The following is a 22194-nucleotide window of genomic DNA, read 5'->3' as shown; positions in this document are numbered from 1 at the left end:
CCGCGCGGCCGAGCTTGGAGGGAGTGGCAGAGCGGAGGCCGGGGTGGGGGGCATGCCTCGTGTGCAGATGAGTTCATATCAGTCTCTGCCTGTGTATGCGTAGAGTCTAAAGTGGTCTTGACAACCGCAGACTGCAGGGGCGGGCAAATGAAGAGGAACCAGATGCTTCACCAAGGCCGCTGAAATCCTTCTGGAGGAAAACAAGTGGGGCATTTTAACCTTTGGTAGCTGGTAAGGCTGCCATGTTTGGGTGAGGCAGAGAAGCACAGAGTTCCAATACAGCCTCTCTTTAATCATCAAGATCCAATTGTGAATATTCACGGGTCTCTAGCATCAATTCCTTTGTAAGGCCAACAATTGCTCCGAGATGATTTCCAATTTGCGTTTAAATTCAAAAGTTAACGCAGTGTAAGGTTGTACCGCCTTGCCCACCTCATTAATCATGACAGACAGGTGTGGGGTTGTGGCTTTGGTAGGAGCCGTCTTGCCAATTTTCCGGTAGGTCAGGGCGGCACCTAATCCAAGCAGCAAAAGACCTCCTGCCATAAAAGCAAATAAGAATAAATCCTCAACGTCTTCCACGGAAGAGTGGTGCCAAGCACGCGACGCACCACTTCTCCCAGGCGTCGAGAACATAGCCCACAGAATAGGTTCCATCTGAGCACGCAGGGTCCCCCAGCTCTGATTTCCTTGTCGAAAAGCTAGTGTCAATAGCGTTGAGAGACCAGCTGATCAATTCCATGGTTATTCCAAATACAGTTTGAAGAATTCACAGTCTGGTGAAGTTGGGACTTTTGAAGGTTGGGGCAGAGATGGAGAAAAACACAGAAGGAGAGGAAAGAGGAGGAGATGCAACCGCCTTTGCCAGAGTCCCAACCGACATATGGTTTTCATGAAAACCATCTCAAGACAGATTTATATTTGGTTATGACTGGTGTGACTAAAGACATATTATGTACAGTATATGTACATACATACATACATACATACACACACGCAGATATACTAACACACCAGCGCACAGGAGCATACTTCTAGCGGTAGTTAATATCACTTTTGTGTAATAAGCAAATAGTAAAAACACAGATTGAAATCTCCACATTTTAAAGAATTTATTGCAGGCATAGAATACTATGAATGATGCATCCTGTAAAACAACGTTCTTATTTTGGGATCCACACATTGCTGATTAACAGTTTTTCAAACGGGGCAGTGGGAAATTTCTTCTTGCAGAGTCCGCTAAGTCACTCACAATAGCTGTGTCTCAATTCAGGGGCTGGATCCTTTGAAGGCTGCATATGTCACAGTGGTGAGACTAGGCCATCTCATTTCTAAGGCTCCTTCGAATGCGGCCAACTAATGCAGGCTTCTTTCCCACAAAAACGAAGGACACAAAAGATGTATCCTTTATGGCTCAGTCAGTCTGTCAGTGTGCAACCCCATCCAAGACAAAACAGTTGTCAAATTTAAAAAAAAGCAAACAAAACCTAAAAGGACAATTTCATGCTCCATATGTACAACGTAAATAAGTAATGTTTATAAGTAGAAATAAATACTGAAAGATTATTGCTAAACTGCAAGTTATGCCCACTACACTAGCTTGTCTCATGCAGTTGTTAAGGTTGCTAGGAGACAGGGGTAGGGCCGGGATAAGGTTAAGGACACAAAAGCAAAATGCTCTGTGGCTGGACAGTTTCACCTCACTATGGTTGGTTTGGCCTTTGCCATCTCAGAAGGCCAGGTCTTCCTAGAATACTGCCTTCGAAGGGTGCGGCCCATGAATTGAGACATAGCCACTGTCTTACAAACTTTGATATAGATTTGAAGCTACATTTAACAAATAAGAAAATTAACCTGTTTGTGATGCATCGTTTGCAGATTTCTGAAAGAAATCAGGTCTAGTGTTGAAGCATGAGCGGCTGATGTGAGCTGTTGTATCCATATTACTTGTCCACCACCTCCTGAACGTCACCTTCTATCTCTAACCAGGTGATGTATGGCATACCTTTGGCCTTTTCCAGTTCCTGGGGTCCTCAACACTGGGGCCCCTGCACACTGGAACATACTGATAGAAATGTGCTAAGTCACCAAAAAAAAAAAAAAAAAAAAAAAAACAGGAAAAAAAACAACAACAAAAAAAACACAAACAACAACAACAGCAACAACCCTTTACTGCCAAGTTTGCAACTAAATGTAACTACAGTAAAACTCATCTAAACTGTCATCCTATAAACCGGATATTCGCACTCACCGGACAAGAGCAAAAGTCCCAATGCTTTTGTATGGATTTCCATGTAATAAACACCATATACAACGGATTTTCGCTCACATCGGACAAAACGTCCCGCCCCATCGTAATGCATTTCCATTAAAACTCCTCGCATGTACCAGACACAACAGTCTGAACGTGCCCAGTAACAGAGGTACAAAATGAAGTTCAGCACTCACACTCGCTGATTCAAGGAAAGTGGGTACCGTATTTCCTTGATTAAAAGCCTGGCCGTTTCTTTTTTTCAAACTCTGCTCAGCCACGGGAGCTAATCGAGGCAGGGTGTAATTCAAGGCTGGTGATTATTAACAAAATGCTGCTTGCTGCCTGCACAGTAATATGGTGTTATGTTTCACATATATCCCTGGGTGTGATGAACCAAACCACTTTAGAACAGAGCCCTCTGCTTGGATGTGACACCTCCCCGTGACGTGCATTTTTTGTTCAGACGAAGTTTGGATCCAGCCATTAAAATGAAGAAAAGACGTTTAGTCAATCACGTAAGCCTAATTGGTGCTGGGGATTCCCTGTAAATCGTTTGGTGCCTCCTGGCTGTAACTAATCCTTTCTGTACATATAGCGGATTTGTCCGTTTTATACGTATGATGGATTTTGTCCATTTTATACATATGGATTTCGATTATGACGAACAAAAGCGTCTGGTGCACCTTGAATCTATTACATGCGAGTTTTACTGTATTTACTTTTCTGCTATGTGACACCTTTCAAAATGCATTCTGTTTTACAGGTTTTTGACCATTTAAGTAAACTGTGGCCAGATTTACTATAAGCAAATATAATATTTAACACAGGCAAAAATGACCACACAAAAATTCACACAGGGGAGATAAGAGCTATATATGCACTCTGTGGAAACAAAAACAAGCTCCACAGTGCAGTAAAACTTTTATAACTTTTTTTGCACGTGTCCTTCACAACAACTATGATGCACAAAGTGCTCTAAAAATCCACAGCACGTCATGTCCATCCTGGCATTTATTGGATAAGGTAAAGTTAGAAATTTCTCAAATTAAAAAGTCAAAAAAGTTTCAGCCTTATGAACAACTATCCTGCCAATTGTCCCATTTGATGAGCAACAAAAACTGCAGGAAGTGGTAGCATAAAAAGCGTTCTGCCAGACGCTCATGTGTGGTAAAACAGAAGTTCAAACCTACTGGTTTTTGATGCTAGATTCCTTTAGTTTATTACAACCAAGATTCCTGTAGGTTGTGGTTGAAAGAAAGTCAAAGTGCTGGTCTCACATCACTGCTGCCGTCTCCTTTCCGACTCTCGACAAAAACTCTCATAAGCTTCTTCAATCTCAGGCCCCATATCATCTTCAAAGTCATACCTGTAAACATAATTTTTAGTTTTTTAGCTCAAGATGTTGAAAACAGATGTGTCTCAGGGTGCTTAGATGTAAAAACAAACTATATAATAACAAAACCTCTTCACAGACGCACAGCCAGGCAGGTGGATTGGGAGACCCCCCCCCGGAAAAAAAAGTGAATTAACAAACTGGACAGTCTCTGTATTGCAGAGCCTAATGGGTCCATCTCTAGAAAAACTACCACACCCCAAAAAAATGCTACAGGGACACGGGCCCTGTAGAGTGCCTCCAAACAGAGTGGCAACATTCAATCTCCCATGGTTTTGACTGAGAGGTGCCATATTGTGTCCAACGCGAGAGTGATGACTGATCACAGTGTACATCACACACACACCTCAACGCAGCGGGATGCTGGATGCATTTACTCTCCAAAAAGTTTTAAAATGACTGAATGTTGTGCACATAGATGAATTTGATATAAAATGTATAGATTCCCTGCAGATACAGAAAGGAGGAAAGCGTGTGTGTGTGTGTGTGTGTGTGTGTGTGGGGGGGGGGGGGGGGGGGGGGGGGGGAGAGTTTAGGCAAGTTCATGTACACATATACACAATGTGTAGCCCCTACTCTTCAGGATTTTATATTAGAATTATGGCTGTATAAACAATGCCTTAATTTAGATAGGTTATAGAGCCGACATAGCAAATAAATAAATAAATAAACTTGAAAAATTGCATCAGTGTCATGCCAGGAATATATATTTTTAATACCACCAATGACAAAATGATGTTAGATATCATTATTGTGGAAATCAATAATGACCTCAGTTTCTCTGCAAAAAGAGGCAAAGAGCTCTGTTCATTGTTTTTCTGTGGATCTGCTGCATACATGTCAAACACCTGATAAATAATTTTCATAGATATGTTATTTGCTCTAATAATTGTCATAGAAATACAGAAAAAGTATATTTTGTGTGCTTGTGTATTAAATAGAGTTTTGTGCTGAAACACTGATCGTTAATTAAACACAACAGCAGACCTCTGAAACATGCAAAGTGTTTGAGTCATGTTGTTTTCACTCAGATTTTGACATTCAAGGCTCACGTGTAAGAGCAGGTGATGTATAGATACACCACTGTTATTCACATGCATGAATAAAAAATTAAAACAAACGAGCAAAATGCACTTTTTTTCCAACTGAAAAATCAAAATACATAAATAAGTTTTCAAATGTGTTTTTAAGATCTAAATTATCCCTACTGGATCACAATATCACCTTTATGAGTGTGGAGTAGAAAATACAGTAAATGCAGTGTACAGTGGCCCGAGATAAGAACCAATATGGCTTCAAATTGCTAGTTGTCACTAGTCTGAGTAGGGAGGCACTTAAATCACCAAAAATAATAAAAAATAAATAAATAAATATTTGCATGGGTATAATAACTGCACAAAATTAATGTACTGAGGATCCATTTAAATTATTTATATTAATGATGTGTACTCACACGTCATTTCCACCTTCTCCATAAAAATCATAAAAATAGTTCTGCCTGTCGAGGATCTCTTGGTATTTTTCAGCATATTCTGCAAAGGCACAACACCCAAGCACTGATAAAGTTGCAACAAAGATAAAAACACTTTCTTTTCAAAGCATTAAGACACACACACACACACACACACACACAGACACACAGACAGACACACACACAGACACACACACACACACACACAAAATCTGCCAATAGGTTTTCTTAAGCCTGTTTGAAACAGATGTGACATTGAGTCTAAACTATATTGCCCCCTCTGCTGGATAAAACCAGTACTAGATAGCCACCTGGTTACATACAGCAATCTATATATACAACCCCTGGCAAAAATTATGGAATCACCGGCCTCGGAGGATGTTCATTCAGTTGTTTAATTTTGTAGAAAAAAAGCAGATCACAGACATGACACAAAACTAAAGTCATTTCAAATGGCAACTTTCTGGCTTTAAGAAACACTATAAGAAATCAGGAAAAAAAATTGTGGCAGTCAGTAACGGTTACTGTTTTAGACCAAGCAGAGGGAAAAAAAATATGGACTCACTCAATTCTGAGGAATAAATTATGGAATCATGAAAAAACAAAAGAACGCTCCAACACATCACTAGTATTTTGTTGCACCACCTCTGGCTTTTATAACAGCTTGCAGTCTCTGAGGCATGGACTTAATGAGTGACAAACAGTACTCTTCATCAATCTGGCTCCAACTTTCTCTGATTGCTGTTGCCAGATCAGCTTTGCAGGTTGGAGCCTTGTCATGGACCATTTTCTTCAACTTCCACCAAAGATTTTCAATTGGATTGACATCCGGACTATTTGCAGGCCATGACATTGATCCTATGTGTCTTTTTGCAAGGAATGTTTTCACAGTTGTTGCTCCATGGCAAGATGCATTATCATCTTGAAAAATGATTTCATCATCCCCAAACATCCTTTCAATTGATGGGATAAGAAAAGTGTCCAAAATATCAATGTAAACTTGTGCATTTATTGATGATGTAATGACAGCCATCTCCCCAGTGCCTTTACCTGACATGCAGCCCCATATCATCAATGACTGTGGAAATTTACATGTTCTTTTCAGGCAGTCATCTTTATAAATCTCATTGGAACGGCACCAAACAAAAGTTCCAGCATCATCACCTTGCCCAATGCAGATTTGACATTCATCACTGAATATGACTTTCATCCAGTCATCCACAGTCCACGATTGCTTTTCCTTAGCCCATTGGAACCTTGTTTTTTTCTGTTTAGGTGTTAATGATGGCTATCGTTTAGCTTTTCTGTATGTAAATCCCATTTCCTTTAGGCGGTTTCTTACAGTTCGGTCACAGACGTTGACTCCAGTTTCTTCCCATTCGTTCCTGATTTGTTTTGTTGTGCATTTTTTATTTTTGAGACATATTGCTTTAAGTTTTCTGTCTTGACGCTTTGATGTCTTCCTTGGTCTACCAGTATGTTTGCCTTTAACAACCTTCCCATGTTGTTTGTATTTGGTCCAGAGTTTAGACACAGCTGACTGTGAACAACCAACGTCTTTTGCAACACTGCGTGATGATTTACCCTCTTAAGAGTTTGATAATCCTCTCCTTTGTTTCAATTGACATCTCTCGTGTTGGAGCCATGATTCATGTCAGTCCACTTGGTGCAACAGCTCACCAAGGTGTGATCACTCCTTTTTAGATGCAGACTAACGAGCAGATCTGATTTGATGCAGGTGTTAGTTTTGGGGATGAAAATTTACAGGGTGATTCCATAATTTATTCCTCAGAATTGAGTGAGTCCACATTTTTTTCCCTCTGCTTGCGCTAAAAAAGTAACCGTTACTGACTGCCACAATTTTTTTTCCTTGATTTCTTATAGTGTTTCTTAAAGCCAGAAAGTTGCCATTTGAAATGACTTTAGTTTTGTGTCATGTCTGTGATCTGCTTTTTTTCTACAAAACTGAACTGAATGAACATCCTCCGAGGCCGGTGATTCCATAATTATTGCCAGGGGTTGTATATAGACACACACACACACACACACACACATACAAGGTCTGTTAGAAAAGTATGCAACCCTTTTATTTTTTGCAAAAACCATATGGATTTGAATCACGTGTGATTGCATCAGCCAAGCTTGAACCTTCGTGCGCATGTGTGAGTTTTTTCACGCCTGTCGGTTGCGTCATTTGCCTGTGAGCAGGCTTTGTGTGAGCAGTGGTCCGAATTCCTCCGCTGCTCTTTCCATGACAAAAACTCCTGTAACAGTGAAATGTGCCGTTCATTTCCACACTGGACGCTGTGTTGATCCGGGACGTCGTCTGACTTCCACAGGAATTGCGGAAGACGTGGACATCTGCACTTTTTCGGCACATTGAGAGAGACGTGCGGAGGAATTCCGCACGTCTCGGTGGAGCCGCATGGCGCAAAGCAACGCCGTGATGAAGCCTGGACATGTTCTGGCATGTCCAGCTCATGCACAATTTCTCGGATAGTCACACGACTGAAAAGCCACCGAAAGCCATCTGAAAGCCGTCCTGTGAGACCAACACGGAGGTGCTTTTGTCCTGCACCATTCGCGGCTCCGTGGCGCATCCCTCCGCTTCTCTTTCCATGAAAAAAACTCCTGTAACAGTGGAATGTGCCGAAAAAAGTCTTGATGTCCACGTCTTCTGCCATTTTTGTGGAAGTCAGACGACGTCCCGGATCAACAAAGCCTTCACGTTGGAAATGATCTGGTTGTTTCAGCGGGGTGTCAGCCTGTCGATCGGCGCTCGGAGCGCGCCGCGCTCTCAGCTGCTGTGGGTGGTCTTTAAACCGGCTGGAGCACTCCTTAATCTGTGTAATCCCCATAAAATCGTCCCTGAAATCCATCTGAATTTTTCCGAATGGTGTCCACCTGGAGGTCTCTCACAGTTTCTAGAAAAATTTGATGCAGCAAAGCTCCAAATCGTTCAGACATTTATTCACAATAAAAATCCGACGAGAGGGGTGGACCACTGCTCACACAAAGCCTGCTCACAGGTGAATGACGCAACCGACAGGCGTGAAAAAACTCACGCATGCGCACGAAGGTTCAAGCATGGCTGATGCAATCACACGTGATTCAAAGCCATATGGTTTTTGCAAAAAATAAAAGGGTTGGATACTTTTCTAACAGACCTCGTATATTATATAGTTTCACCCTGGTCAGACGCAGTCTCAATCAGTTTAAAGCACATCCCTCTTGGATATTCCACCTTCTCATTCTGTTCGTAATTGTAAGGCCAAATACCCCATGAAGGAATCGAATTTCTGGCGCTTGTTTCCGTGACTTTGCTCTTTCTAGCAAGGTGGGTAATGAAATAATCGTTACGTGGCGGATAAAAGCACCAAATTTGGCATGAGGCTTCACTGGCCCTATTAATCAAATCTGGAATAGGAGCCCGGCATTTATGTAAATCGCAAAAAATTCAAAATGGCCGACACTCGACTGAAAATATCAGATGTATTAGTTGTTACGATCGTTACTGTAGGGTATAGCAACACTATTGTGCTTTATACTCTAGTTATTGGCTTTATTTAGTTTTTTTGATTAGCAAGTTGTGCTAGGCTAGTTATAGGCTAAATTACGGTAGCTCTTCTGGCTATAGTTAGCAAACTTTCGGGATTTATACTCTTTTACATGATGTAGATTTTTAATGGTTCTTCAGTTTACACGGTTCTTTAATACATATCAATAGATAGTATCTAAGTTTGGGGTTTTCAGTAGAAAGCATGTAGAGCATGGAATTTGTCTTTCTATAGTAACTATGCATAACTCAGCTAGCAGGGTGAACTTTAGATAGGAACCTAATACGTATTATATCATAGTTTTTGTTTCTATAATAACATAACCAGACTTATACCTTAGCCTATTAGCCATAACTTTGTTTTACAACAGTAGAGAAGCTTGAATCTTCGACTGGACTGGGTTGCTTGACACGAGGACGTTTCGCTTCAAATCGCAGAAGCTTCCTCAGCTAAAATTCTTGCTCTGGTAGTATGACTTCTGTCTTGACTCTTGTAGAGAAGAATGGAAGAAGAATTCATTTGTTTTACAACATGTCTACAGACTAGGTAGATGTTTATTTCAATCTTTTTCTGTTGGAACATTTAGGGTTCAGGTAGTAACTCTTATAATAATATGCAGTTATGATATTTCTTGTATATGTTGTTTACTGCCATTTGTGTAAGTGTCACTCATGTATGTGCTGTCCATATTCTTGAGCTGCTTGAGTGAGTAGAGAGAGTTCCCATGGGAAAAAAAGCTTTTAAACCTTCTATCCGTGGTTCTCAAGACCAGGCACCTAGGTGGCTCTGTCCCTTCTTCTTTCTTTGTCTTTTTTCTCTCTTTTTTCATATTTAGGAGTACCTTAGTTACACTAGTAGAGTTCCACTTTAGATTTGGAATGTATAATAGAAGATATACCTTACTGAATTTTCATATATCTCCACTCATATAAGTCGTAGGAAGGTCAGTTTCCTCCTATTGGTGTCAGAAGTCCCACTAAGGTAGGAAACAAGTTTTCCAACTTGAGGCCAGTTGTAGGCCTACTTGTGCTTATTCTTTTCCCACCATGCACATTTACTTCAGTGATGCATTATTATTGTTAAAACCTGCCAGAAAATTGTGTTATTATATTGATGCACAATATATTGTGGCTACGCTATGGTGTTTGATATGGCCTAGTAGATCTCAATACACTGTCAACTTTAAAAGTAGACCTCAGTTCAAAAAAAGGTTGGGCATCCCTGCCTTAGGTCAAAGGTCAAGTTTATAAATAAAGCATCATACCTGACAGTATTGCAATGCTCAAAATCAGACTCAGTGACCTCAATGACCAATCAGGGACTGGATATGTAGTGACATGGAGCTGTGTGGAGTTTATATTGTCTCTGGGAATCAGCCTGTGAGCAGGACTTATGTCCCTTTTGTCCTTTATTTAACACAATTATGACAGAGTTGGAGAGGAGAGCAATGAACTGCAGCAGCAGCCATTTTTTTTGTTCACATGTGCTCGCGCAAAAGAATCGTCCGTGAAGATAATTTTATTAACTACACAGATGTATAATAAAACAAATGGTGACTGGTTTATAACACAATTATGACAGAGTTGAAGAGGAGAGGGAGGAACTGCAGCAGCAGCCAGTTTTTTTCTTTGTTCACATGTGCGCGCGAACGGGACAGCAGGTCCTCAAACGAAGCAGAAGTACCACTGAAAGCAGCTGCCATCCAGACGCAACTCCTGCAGCAAATGATGAATTGTGGCGTCGCATTGCATGACATGTTTAGCCGCATGTTCTCCTTGAATTGCTGGCTGTCTGAGTGGTGTCCAAAAAATGAGGTGGGCTTCATAGATAATTGGCAAAGCTTCTGGGGAAAACCTGGTCTTGTTAGGAGAGACGGCATCCATCCCACTTTGGATGGAGCAGCTCTCATTTCTAGAAATCTGGCCAATTTTCTTAAATCCTCCAAACCGTGACTATCCAGGGTTGGGACCAGGAAGCAGAGTTGTAGTCTTACACACCTCTCTGCAGCTTCTCTCCCCCTGCCATCCCCTCATTACCCCATCCCCGTAGAGACGGTGCCTGCTCCCAGACTACCAATAACCAGCAAAAATCTATTTAAGCATAAAAATTCAAAAAGAAAAAATAATATAGCACCTTCAACTGCACCACAGACTAAAACAGTTAAATGTGGTCTATTAAACATTAGGTCTCTCTCTTCTAAGTCCCTGTTAGTAAATGATATAATAATTGATCAACATATTGATTTATTCTGCCTTACAGAAACCTGGTTACAGCAGGATGATTATGTTAGTTTAAATGAGTCAACACCCCCGAGTCACACTAACTGCCAGAACGCTCGTAGCACGAGCCGAGGCGGAGGATTAGCAGCAATCTTCCATTCCAGCTTATTAATTAATCAAAACCCAGACAGAGCTTTAATTCATTTGAAAGCTTGACTCTTAGTCTTGTCCATCCACATTGGAAGTCCCAAAAACCAATTTTATTTGTTGTTATCTATCGTCCTCCTGGTCGTTACTGTGAGTTTCTCTGTGAATTTTCAGAACTTTTGTCTGACTTAGTGCTTAGCTCAGATAAGATAATTATAGTGGGCGATTTTAACATCCACACAGATGCTGAGAATGACAGCCTCAACACTGCATTTAATCTATTATTAGACTCAATTGGCTTTGCTCAAATGTAAATGAGTCCACCCACCACTTTAATCATATCTTAGATCTTGTTCTGACTTATGGTATGGAAATTGAAGACTTAACAGTATTCCCTGAAAACTCCCTTCTGTCTGATCATTTCTTAATAACATTTACATTTACTCTGATGGACTACCCAGCAGTGGGGAATAAGTTTCATTACACTAGAAGTCTTTCAGAAAGCGCTGTAACTAGGTTTAAGGATATGTTTCCTTCTTTATGTTCCCTAATGCCATATACCAACACAGTGCAGAGTAGCTACCTAAACTCTGTAAGTGAGATAGAGTATCTCGTCAATAGTTTTACATCCTCATTGAAGACAACTTTGGATGCTGTAGCTCCTCTAAAAAAGAGAGCTTTAAATCAGAAGTGCCTGACTCCGTGGTATAACTCACAAACTCGTAGCTTAAAGCAGATAACCCGTAAGTTGGAGAGGAAATGGCGTCTCACTAATTTAGAAGATCTTCACTTAGCCTGGAAAAAGAGTCTGTTGCTCTATAAAAAAGCCCTCCGTAAAGCTAGGACAACTTACTACTCATCACTAATTGAAGAAAATAAGAACAACCCCAGGTTTCTTTTCAGCACTGTAGCCAGGCTGACAAAGAGTCAGAGCTCTATTGAGCCGAGTATTCCTTTAACTTTAACTAGTAATGACTTCATGACTTTCTTTGCTAATAAAATTTGAACTATTAGAGAAAAAATTACTCATAACCATCCCAAAGACGTATCGTTATCTTTGGCTGCTTTCAGTGATGCCGGTATTTAGTTAGACTCTCTCAGATTGTTCTGTCTGAGTTATTTTCATTAGTTACTTCATCCAAACCATCAACATGTCTATTAGACCCCATTCCTACCAGGCTGCTCAAGGAAGCCCTACCATTATTTAATGCTTCGATCTTAAATATGATCAATCTATCTTTATTAGTTGGCTATGTACCACAGGCTTTTAAGGTGGCAGTAATTAAACCATTACTTAAAAAGCCATCACTTGACCCAGCTATCTTAGCTAATTATAGGCCAATCTCCAACCTTCCTTTTCTCTCAGAAATTCTTGAAAGGGTAGTTGTTAAACAGCTAACTGATCATCTGCAGAGGAATGGTCTATTGAAGAGTTTCAGTCAGGTTTTAGAATTCATCATAGTACAGAAACAGCATTAGTGAAGGTTACAAATGATCTTCTTATGGCCTCAGACAGTGGACTCATCTCTGTGCTTGTTCTGTTAGACCTCAGTGCTGCTTTTGATACTGTTGACCATAAAATTTTATTACAGAAATTAGAGCATGCCATAGGTATTAAAGGCACTGCGCTGCGGTGGTTTGAATCATATTTATCTAATAGATTACAATTTATTCATGTAATGGGGAATCTTCTTCACAGACTAAGGTTACTCATGGAGTTCCACAAGGTTCTGTGCTAGGACCAATTTTATTCACTTTATACATGCTTCCCTTAGGCAGTATTATTAGACGGCATTGCTTAAATTTTCATTGTTACGCAGATGATACCCAGCTTTATCTATCCATGAAGCCAGAGGACACACACCAATTAGCTAAACTGCAGGATTGTCTTACAGACATAAGGACATGGATGACCTCTAATTTCCTGCTTTTAAACTCAGATAAAACTGAAGTTATTGTACTTGGCCCCACAAATCTTAGAAACATGGTGTCTAACCAGATCCTTACTCTGGATGGCATTACCCTGACCTCTAGTAATACTGTGAGAAATCTTGGAGTCATTTTTGATCAGGATATGTCATTCAAAGCGCATATTAAACAAATATGTAAGACTGCTTTTTTGCATTTACGCAATATCTCTAAAATTAGTGATGCTGAAAAACTAATTCATGCATTTATTTCCTCTAGGCTGGACTATTGTAATTCATTATTATCAGGTTGTCCTAAAAGTTCCCTGAAAGCCTTCAGTTAATTCAAAATGCTGCAGCTAGAGTACTGACGGGGACTAGAAGGAGAGAGCATATCTCACCCATATTGGCCTCTCTTCATTGGCTTCCTGTTAATTCTAGAATAGAATTTAAAATTCTTCTTCTTACTTATAAGGTTTTGAATAGTCAGGTCCCTTCTTATCTTAGGGACCTCATAGTACCATATCACCCCAATAGAGCGCTTCGCTCTCAGACTGCAGGCTTACTTGTAGTTCCTAGGGTTTGTAAGAGTAGAATGGGAGGCAGAGCCTTCAGCTTTCAGGCTCCTCTCCTGTGGAACCAGCTCCCAAGTCGGATCAGGGAGACAGACACCCTGCATTTAATCATTAGTGATTGATCTCTGCTCCCCTCCACAGCATGTCTTTTTCCCAGTTCTCTCCCTCAGCCCCAACCAGTCCCAGCAGAGGACTGCCCCTCCCTGGGCCTGGTTCTGCTGGAGGTTTCTTCCTGTTAAAAGGGAGTTTTTCCTTCCCACTGTTGCCAAGTGCTTGCTCACAGGGGGTCGTTTTGACCGTTGGGGTTTTCCGTAATTATTGTATGGCTTTGCCTTACAATATAAAGCGCCTTGGGGCAACTGTTTGTTGTGATTTGGCGCTATATAAATAAAATTGATTTGATTTGATCCGGTGTGAATGTGGCTCAAGCAGAGCGATACACTGGGCGATGGTGGCGTGTCCATCACCAGATGAGGGATGCGAATTTGTGGTGTCGCATGGCGTCCGGTGTGAACGCGGGGCATTAGAGGATATATATTTTCACTCGGTCGTCAGCCATTTTGAATTTTTTTGATTAACATGACTACTGGGTAAAAAGACGGCTCCTATTTCAGATTTAATTAATACGATATAATATTCGTACATCCTATTGAAGCCTCATGCCAAATTTGGTGCTTTTATCCACTGCGTAACAATTATATTGGAAAATGTCGCTAAGCCACCTGACTATTCAGTCATTGCCCAAAGTTTATGACCATAGACATGGATGCTTAGGATGAGGGGAAAAAAAAAAAAAAGACAGAAATCCAAAGTCTTGGTAAATTAAAAGACAGCAACTATTCATGGCGAAGCAGAAATTTTAAGAATTTAAGTGCCCTGTGGTGCATTTTGGTGCATTATTTGGATTAAAGTTGGACTTGAAACAGCTGTTAAATTTCTCTTGTGATCTCAGGCAGTATGGCATGTTGTACTATCCTGTAGGAGTATATACTGAATATAACAACACAATAGTTCACAAATATAGCTAACTCATGCAAAAAACTTTATTGATTTAGTTTGTTTTTGACTGGGCTCTAAGACTAGGCAATTAAAATCTCAACATTCAAAGAACTAGTTAACTTCATCAAGACATACCGCACTATGCCTTGTCTCGCACCACTAATGTAAGCGTAAAGAGAATCTGCGGTGGTAGAGTCGAAAATGTATGTCGTCTTCACGTTGTGGATTCCGAGATGGCCGCCTCCATCTCCGGTAAACACACCATTATTTTATGATAAATTTCTCAACGATTTGGAGTTTTTCCACTAAAATACCATTTCACGGATTTGAGGAAATAAAAATTAATGTTTTGCTAGTTCTTTTAGACGGTGAGATTTTGCAAAAAGACGGAAATCCATCCAAAGTCGGCGAATAAGCATCCATGCATAGATGCGGATAGCCGCATAAATGAAATGGCAAATTGAGAATCTCGCCTTGTGGCTCAGCTCTTTCTCCACGACAGTGGTCCACAGGATTTGCATTTAAATACCCTCAAATTAAAGCTGGAACCCCAAATTAAAAGTTTTCGATTCTTTAATCTCAAATATTTTAGTGGCAGTCAAAAATAAACTGATCATTTCCAAAGCACAACTACTTCTTGCCCAAACTGTATATTATAAAATACATATCAATATTCTATTCAGGGAACCACAAAGTGCAAGACTGATTCCACATTTTTAAGGTGCTGCAAACTAAATATCCTTACCAGGGTCTGCTGCTGTAAAAGGAATTCCATCTTCTGTGTAGAAAGTAGGCTCATTCTACATTTAAATAAATAAATACATAAATAAAGCAAGCCCATTTCTAGCAGAAATGTACTGTCATAATTAAACAGAAAAATTTAAAATGGAATAAAAATGAGGATTACTCCTCTGACACATTTGATGACATTCACCATGAAATAGTTGGGATCGTTGTCTGGTGTGGCATTGCTAGTGGCGGCAGCAGAACGGACTCTTCCCCAGTCACTGGATCGCAGCTCCACTAGTTTCAAAAGCATCTGTCTGACGTCCCTGGTGAGAAAAACAAACAAAAAAATAATTCCAACTACTGTTACATTTGACATCTGTGAGTGTTAAATGGTTTTCTCAAGCCCATGTTGAAGATTTATAGATTACTTATAGATTATACGTACTGTATAATAACCACTGCTAATTAAGTTGTTTTTGCTCATGTTTGACTCTGATCATTAACAGCTCTTGACAGGTTATTTAAAAAAAAAAAGTCAGTTAGTAAAGAAACTATTATTTGTAGACAAGACAAATTTTGATCTGATACTAATTATTTTAACGTGTTTTTGAATTCTTCTGCCCAACCTCGAACTTGAGCAAGGTCTTAGCAAGGTAAATTTACCACAGCAAATTTAAACACAAGCATCATAGCAAAGGCAAAGCCAGAGGCTTTTTTCTTTTATAATATGTGCAAGATGGTGTGAATATGCACTTATATTGTGAGGTTTGTGTGTGTGTGGAAAAATGCTGTGTCACAAAACAAACACCATGTTCATTTTATGCAATTACAAATGCAATTTATTATTTTCTTCAGTAGTCATTCTGAAAAATGTATATACCACCACATTTTGTAGAACACAACTTACATTTTTTTAAACTCCTTTGGGAGGTCCTGTGACTTATATTCTGGTACGACTTGAATACAGAAAAAATCACACATTTGTTGTTATTAAAAATTTACAGCATACTTTTCTAAGCACCAAAGCTGTACGTTAGTCTATCAAAAAAAAACAAACAAACAAACAAAAAAAAAAAAAAACCTCAAAACTACATTGCTACATGTAGTGTCAAAATTATTAATTCAATGTCTTACACATAGCCTGCCTAAAATGTTGGCATTTAAATCTGCACTGAAGGCCCCCATGTAACCTAATGAGCTAAGCAGCTGCATTAATAACCACATTATTTCTGCCTGATCTTCCCTCTTATCTCCTGTACAGAAAGAAAAAAAATAATTGTGATATTCACTATTCAGCTAGAGTTTTCATGGGAAACTCAAAGTTTAATTTTACTGGAAAATGTGTATGTGACTGTTTGGTGTGCCCCCGCCTTTCTCTGAATGTACAAAAGATCTCCTCAGAAATGCTGTGATCGCACACATATATTCAAAATCCTGCTGTTCAGACTTTTCACTATTGCGCGTGTCTCGAGGCCTCATATTAAAAGCCTGTTATGTTAATCTGCCAATTCTTTGGCTTTTTCCACAAACAGCCTCAGACACTTTGACTTAAAATCATTTTTGCCTCCACATACATTTTTTCCAGGTAATGTAAAATTACCCGAAGATGTACAGAAATATTTTCTGAGCAAAATTTGAAATCTAAGCATGTTTAAGCACATTATGAATCCCACTGCCCATTAGCACTGGATTATGTGACAGCTGTTAGCATGCCGCTATGTGATGCTAGCGAGTTTACGTGCTATCATTACCCTAATAGCATTGTATTATGAATTTCATCCATTTTGAAATAAGCTGCAACATAACAAAATGTGGAAAAAGTGGAGTGCATCAACAAGGTATTGAGCAAAGGTTGTGTTGTGTATTTGTGTAAGTGATTTCTTAGCTTCTTATTTTTAAATAAATTTGCAAAAATTTCCAATTGCCCCCCACCCCCCACCAAAACAAAACAAAACATTTTTCATGTCATTATGGAGTGTTATGAGTAGAATTTTGAGGGGGGGAATTACTCCCTTTTGGATTTAGGCTGTAACATAATAAAATGTGGAAACATTTCTTTCTCTCTCTGTTCAAGATGCGGCTGGATCCACGTGCAGGGGTAGGTGATTTCTGGAACAAATGCAGACCAGACTCTCCTGCAGGAACCGATCCAATGAGTGGCTCGATGAGCCCCACCCCCGACGGTGGACTGGATGCCTGCATGGATTCTCATCAGTTGTGTTGTGTTCTGTATTGTAAACCTTTTGGTAGATTGGCTTAGGCAGTGGGTCACCCCTTTGAGTCTGGTGTGCTTGAGGTTTCTTCCTCAATATCATCAGAGGGAGTTTTTCCTTACCACTCTGTGTGGTTGCTCTGGGGGTTGGTAAGGTTAGACCTTACTTGTGTGAAGCGCCTTGAGGCAGCTTTGTTGTGATCTGGCGCCATATAAAGTAAATAAATTTAATTGAAAAAGTGAAGCACTGTGAATACTTTCCGGTGCACTGTAGAAAGTAGCAGATTTGTGCTTGTCTGTCCAAATTAGAGCCATGTAAATATACACACACCTGCTGCAGGCTGCATCCAGGAGAATGTTTTCTATTTTACTGATGATCTCTTCCATGTGTGGTTTTCCACTTTGACTCCATGCGTCATCCAGAACAGAACCTGTCAGCTACAAGTAGAAAACATTTTGTGACAACCCTCCTCCCTCAACTTAACAAGTTCCCAGAATAAAGTCAAATCTGGAAGTGTGCCTAAACTGTGTAACCTTGAGCAGCTTGACAGCACAGATGAGGTTTGGCATCCACAGGACTGGAAAACAGACACAACAACAGGTCTTTCAAAGCACAGAGGAGGATGTCTGCACGTGGAGGTCCTTTTCCACTTTTTACCTGGACAAACAAAAAAGCTGTTTTTCTGAAACACACCAAATAATAACTGACAACTGAAATACCAAATGCATGATATGTGAATCATAAGGTTTACTGCATTCAAACAGAAAATGCCATCATGACCCCCTGTACAAGTGAAAGGAACACAGCACAGTGCACAAAAGCAGCAGCACAGGTCAAGTCAGGTCTGGAAGCATCACGTAACTGCACAAGTCATGGATAGCAACCACCAAGGCAGATAACCAGTCCATCCCCACTTCTTTAAAGTAACCATCTATCTCCCACAGCCAGGTGAAATGTGGGCATCAACCTGGAATTTTACAGTTGCTGAGGACTTCAACAAGGAGGCACCTGTGTACTGCATCATGCACAGAGAAGTGGGACACACAGCCAAATATCATAGCTGACACTCCCTCACAATGCAAGTGATACTCCTCATCTCAGTCTCCTTACTTAACCACTCATTTGAAGTAATTCCAGTGGTTCTCAAGGATCCTCAGAAGTTGTCACCTTAAGTCACAGGTTAATGTCCAGGTGAGACAAATGGTAAATGGACTGCTTTTATATAGCGCTTTCCATCTGCATCAGATGCTCAAAGCACTTCACAATGATGCCTCACATTCACCCATTCACACTCACACACCAATGTCAGGGTGCTGCCATGCAAGGGGCTTACTACACACCGGGAGCAACTCGGGGATAAAGGCCCTTGGCCAAGGGACCTTAGTAATTTTCGGGTCAGGCTGGGGTTTGAACATCGGATCCTCTGGTCTGAAGCCCAACGCTTAACCCTAGACCATCACCTCCCCAGACAACCATGCAGTAAGACAGGAAGCCCCAGGATCCTACACAATATCTAATGGGTGCATTCGAATTCATGCAGTGCCATGTACAAGCACTTGGTTTGATGTGGCACACTGTGGAACAAATGGCAGTGCATGTTGGTGTGAACTTCAGCCGACTTTATCCAGGGCTGCACAGCATCACCACTTTGGATGATGTGAAAACCTCACAGCAAGTCGCCTGCAGTCAGATGCTGCAATTGCTTTTCACCAGCTGCATCAAGCTTTTCATGACTGCCTGAAGCCTTCACTGAAACTGATGACGTATGGTTTGCTGTCGTCGTATGGCTGTAGTTCAGAGAACTTCAGATTGACTATCTCCTAACAAATGTATAATTTATAAATACAAATCATTTTTTCCTCAGAACTGGTTTGATAATACATTTCTGAAAAGTGGCTCAGCTTTTCAACATGGAGGTTCTGAAATACCAAGAGTTTAGTATTATATTTAACGTTGCTGTTTCATGTAATAATTTCACACCTTAATTTTTATGGTGCTACTGCTTAAAGGGCAGCACAGTGGCTTAGTGGTTAGCACTGCTGCCTCACAGCAAGAAGGTCATGGGTTCAATTCCAACCTGCGGCCTTTCTGTGTGGAGTCTGCATGTTCTCTCTGTGTTTGCGTGACTTTCCACAATGTGCTCTGGTTTCCTCCCACATCCAAAGACATGCAGGTTAGGTGAATTGGAAACTTCATAATTGTCCTGGTCTGCCTTGCAAAAGAGGTCTCGATCTCAATGGGACTGACCTGGTTAAATAAAGGTTAAAATTTGGAATTCTTTCCCATTCTTGCTTGATGTACGACTTCAGTTCTTCAGCAGTCTGGGGGTCTCCATTGTCGTATTTTGCACTTCATTTCATTGTCTTGCTGAAATACCAGGGACGTCCCTGTAAAAGACGTTGCTTGGATGGCAGCATGTGTTGCTCCAAATCCTGGATGTACCTTTCAGCATTGATGTGTCATCATAGATGTGTAAGTTGCCCATGCCTGGGCACTAACAAACCATCACAGATGCTGGCTTTTGAACTTAGCACTGGTAACAATCTGAATGGTCTTTTTCATCTTTTGTTCGGAGGACACGACGTCCATGATTTCCAAAAACAATTTGAAATGTGGACTCATCAGACCACAGCACACTTTTCCACTTTGCGTCTGTCCATTTTGAGCTCGGGCCCAGAGAAGGCGGTAGCGTTTCTGGATGTTGTTGATGTATGGTTTTTGCTTTGAATGGTAGAGTTTTAACTTGCAATTGTAGATGTAGCGACAAACTGTGTTAACTGACAATGGTTTTCTGAAGTGTCCTAAGTGTTACTGAGCCCACGCAGTAAGATGCAGTGCCGCCTGAGGGATCAAAGGTCATGGGCATTCAATGTTGGTTTTCATCCTTGTCGCTTACGTGTAGAAAGTTCTCCAGATTCTCTGAATCTTCTAATTATATTATGGACTGTAGATGATGGAATCCCTAAATTCCTTGCAATTGAACGTTGAGAAACAATGTTTCTCAAAGATTCAACATTGTTTCTCAATGCCCAGCCACTCCGCAGGGTGGCTGGGCGCTCCCTTAGAGATAGGGTGAGGAGCTCAGTCACTCGGGAGGAGCTCGGAGTCGAGCCGCTGCTCCTCCACGTCGAAAGGAGTCAGCTGAGGTGGCTCGGGCATCTTTTCCGGATGCCCCCTAGACGCCTCGCTGGAGAGGTGTTCCGGGCACGTTCCATTAGGAGGAGGCCCTGGGGAAGACCCAGGACACGATGGAGGGACTACATCTCTCAGCTGGCTTGGGAACGCCTTGGGGTTCCCCCGGAGGAGCTGGGGGAGGTGTGTGTGGATCGGGAGGTCTGAGCGGCTTTGCTTGAGCTGCTGCCCCCGCGACCCGACTCCGGATAAAGCGGAAGAAAATGGATGGATGGAAACATTGTTCTTAAACTGTTGGACTATTTTTTCCACACAGTTGTTCACAAAGGGGTGATCCTCACCCCATCTTTGCTTGTGAACGCCTGAGCCTTTTGGGGATGCTCCTTTTATACCCAATCATGACACTCACTCGTTTCCAATTAACCTGTTCACCTGTGGATTGTTCCAAACAGTTCTTTGAGCATTCATCAACTTCCCAGTCTTTTGTTGCCCCTGTCCCGCTTTTTTGAAACGTGTTGCATTCAAAAAGAGTAAATATTTGCCCAAAAACAAAAAAGTCTATCAGTTTGAACATTAAATATCTCGTCTTTGTGTGTATTCAATTGAATATAGGTTGAAGAGGATTTGCAAATCATTGTATTCTGTTTTTATTTACATTTCACACAATGTCCCACTTCATTGGAATTGGGGTTGTATAAGCGTGCACAAAGCTGAGCCTCTAGCAGACTGCTTTTAACAGGTTGCATTCATTATGGACATGCACACGCACCAAGTCTTCTCACAGTGGAGAGCGCTGCTGTTTTTACTGTGACTGCATTAAAATGAACAGTTATCACTTAAAACCGCATTGCAGACCGATTGTCATGGTAACCGGTCCGATATGGGAAAGTATCTGACCGGTAATCAGCCAATCAGAACATGCGTAGCAGCGCAGCCATATAATAATACATTTCATCTGCTACGAAGAATGCAAACAGTGCAAGATCAGCCATCAATTCACGGGCGTAACATGAAACAGAATTTGTTCGAATTGACAGCTCTTATTTTTAAGACTTCACTCCTGCAGGCTGCAGCAAATCACGTCAGTCAAATAGACAGATGGAGGTGAGCTTGAATGCACCTAATATATGACTGGTGCTTGAGGATGTACTGAGGCTGATGCAGTACCACTCCAGCTTCTAACCGCATGTGGTTTTGAACTGGCTGGATGTTTTCACAATCCCAGCACTGCTTGTCCAGGAAGCAACAATGTTGGTAGATTTATACTTTTTAGGTTATTTGTCACACTGAATTGTCTCAGATTTTCACTGAGGGGTCACTGTGGTTTGGGTGAAAGAGCAGACTGTCCAAAAAACGAAATGCCTATGAATCAATTCCTCATTATTCCAATCAGTGTCATTGAAAATTACAGGCACTTCTAAACAAAGAAAACTCTTCCACAGCATGCATTACGTAACAATAAACTTGCTTAAAAAAAAAGAAAAAAAAAAGGCTGGAAACTAGCAACTGTTTGATACTGACTTTTCTAATGGACTAAAAACAAATCATAATGAACTGCATCGTTTTATCTGAATTCTCTTAAGGCTCAATATACAGTA

General features: G+C 40.8%; 1 protein-coding gene and 1 long non-coding RNA gene across 2 annotated transcripts in view; both read right to left on the bottom strand.

Moving 5' to 3' along the window:
* Nucleotides 1-3191: 3191 nt before the first annotated feature.
* Nucleotides 3192-22194, bottom strand: part of paip1 (poly(A) binding protein interacting protein 1) — a 63356-nt gene continuing 44353 nt past the window's right edge. Inside the window, 7 exon segments of the mRNA XM_034170753.1 lie at nucleotides 3192-3620; nucleotides 5101-5179; nucleotides 15268-15322; nucleotides 15457-15574; nucleotides 17795-17901; nucleotides 17998-18027; nucleotides 18029-18121. Coding sequence (XP_034026644.1) covers nucleotides 3533-3620; nucleotides 5101-5179; nucleotides 15268-15322; nucleotides 15457-15574; nucleotides 17795-17901; nucleotides 17998-18027; nucleotides 18029-18121 — 570 coding nt within the window. The 3' untranslated portion in view covers nucleotides 3192-3532.
* LOC117510862 lies at nucleotides 8506-14940 on the bottom strand. The gene is made up of 3 exons (XR_004560829.1): nucleotides 14741-14940; nucleotides 13013-13016; nucleotides 8506-8516 (listed from the first exon to the last, which is right to left on the bottom strand). It is a non-coding gene; the product is annotated as an uncharacterized LOC117510862 (long non-coding RNA).

The sequence above is a fragment of the Thalassophryne amazonica genome, chromosome 5, assembly GCF_902500255.1.
Source record: "Thalassophryne amazonica chromosome 5, fThaAma1.1, whole genome shotgun sequence".
Taxonomy (NCBI): Eukaryota; Metazoa; Chordata; class Actinopteri; order Batrachoidiformes; family Batrachoididae; genus Thalassophryne; species Thalassophryne amazonica.
Note: the sequence above shows the minus strand (reverse complement) of the source record. Positions and strands in the feature narration are given on the sequence as shown.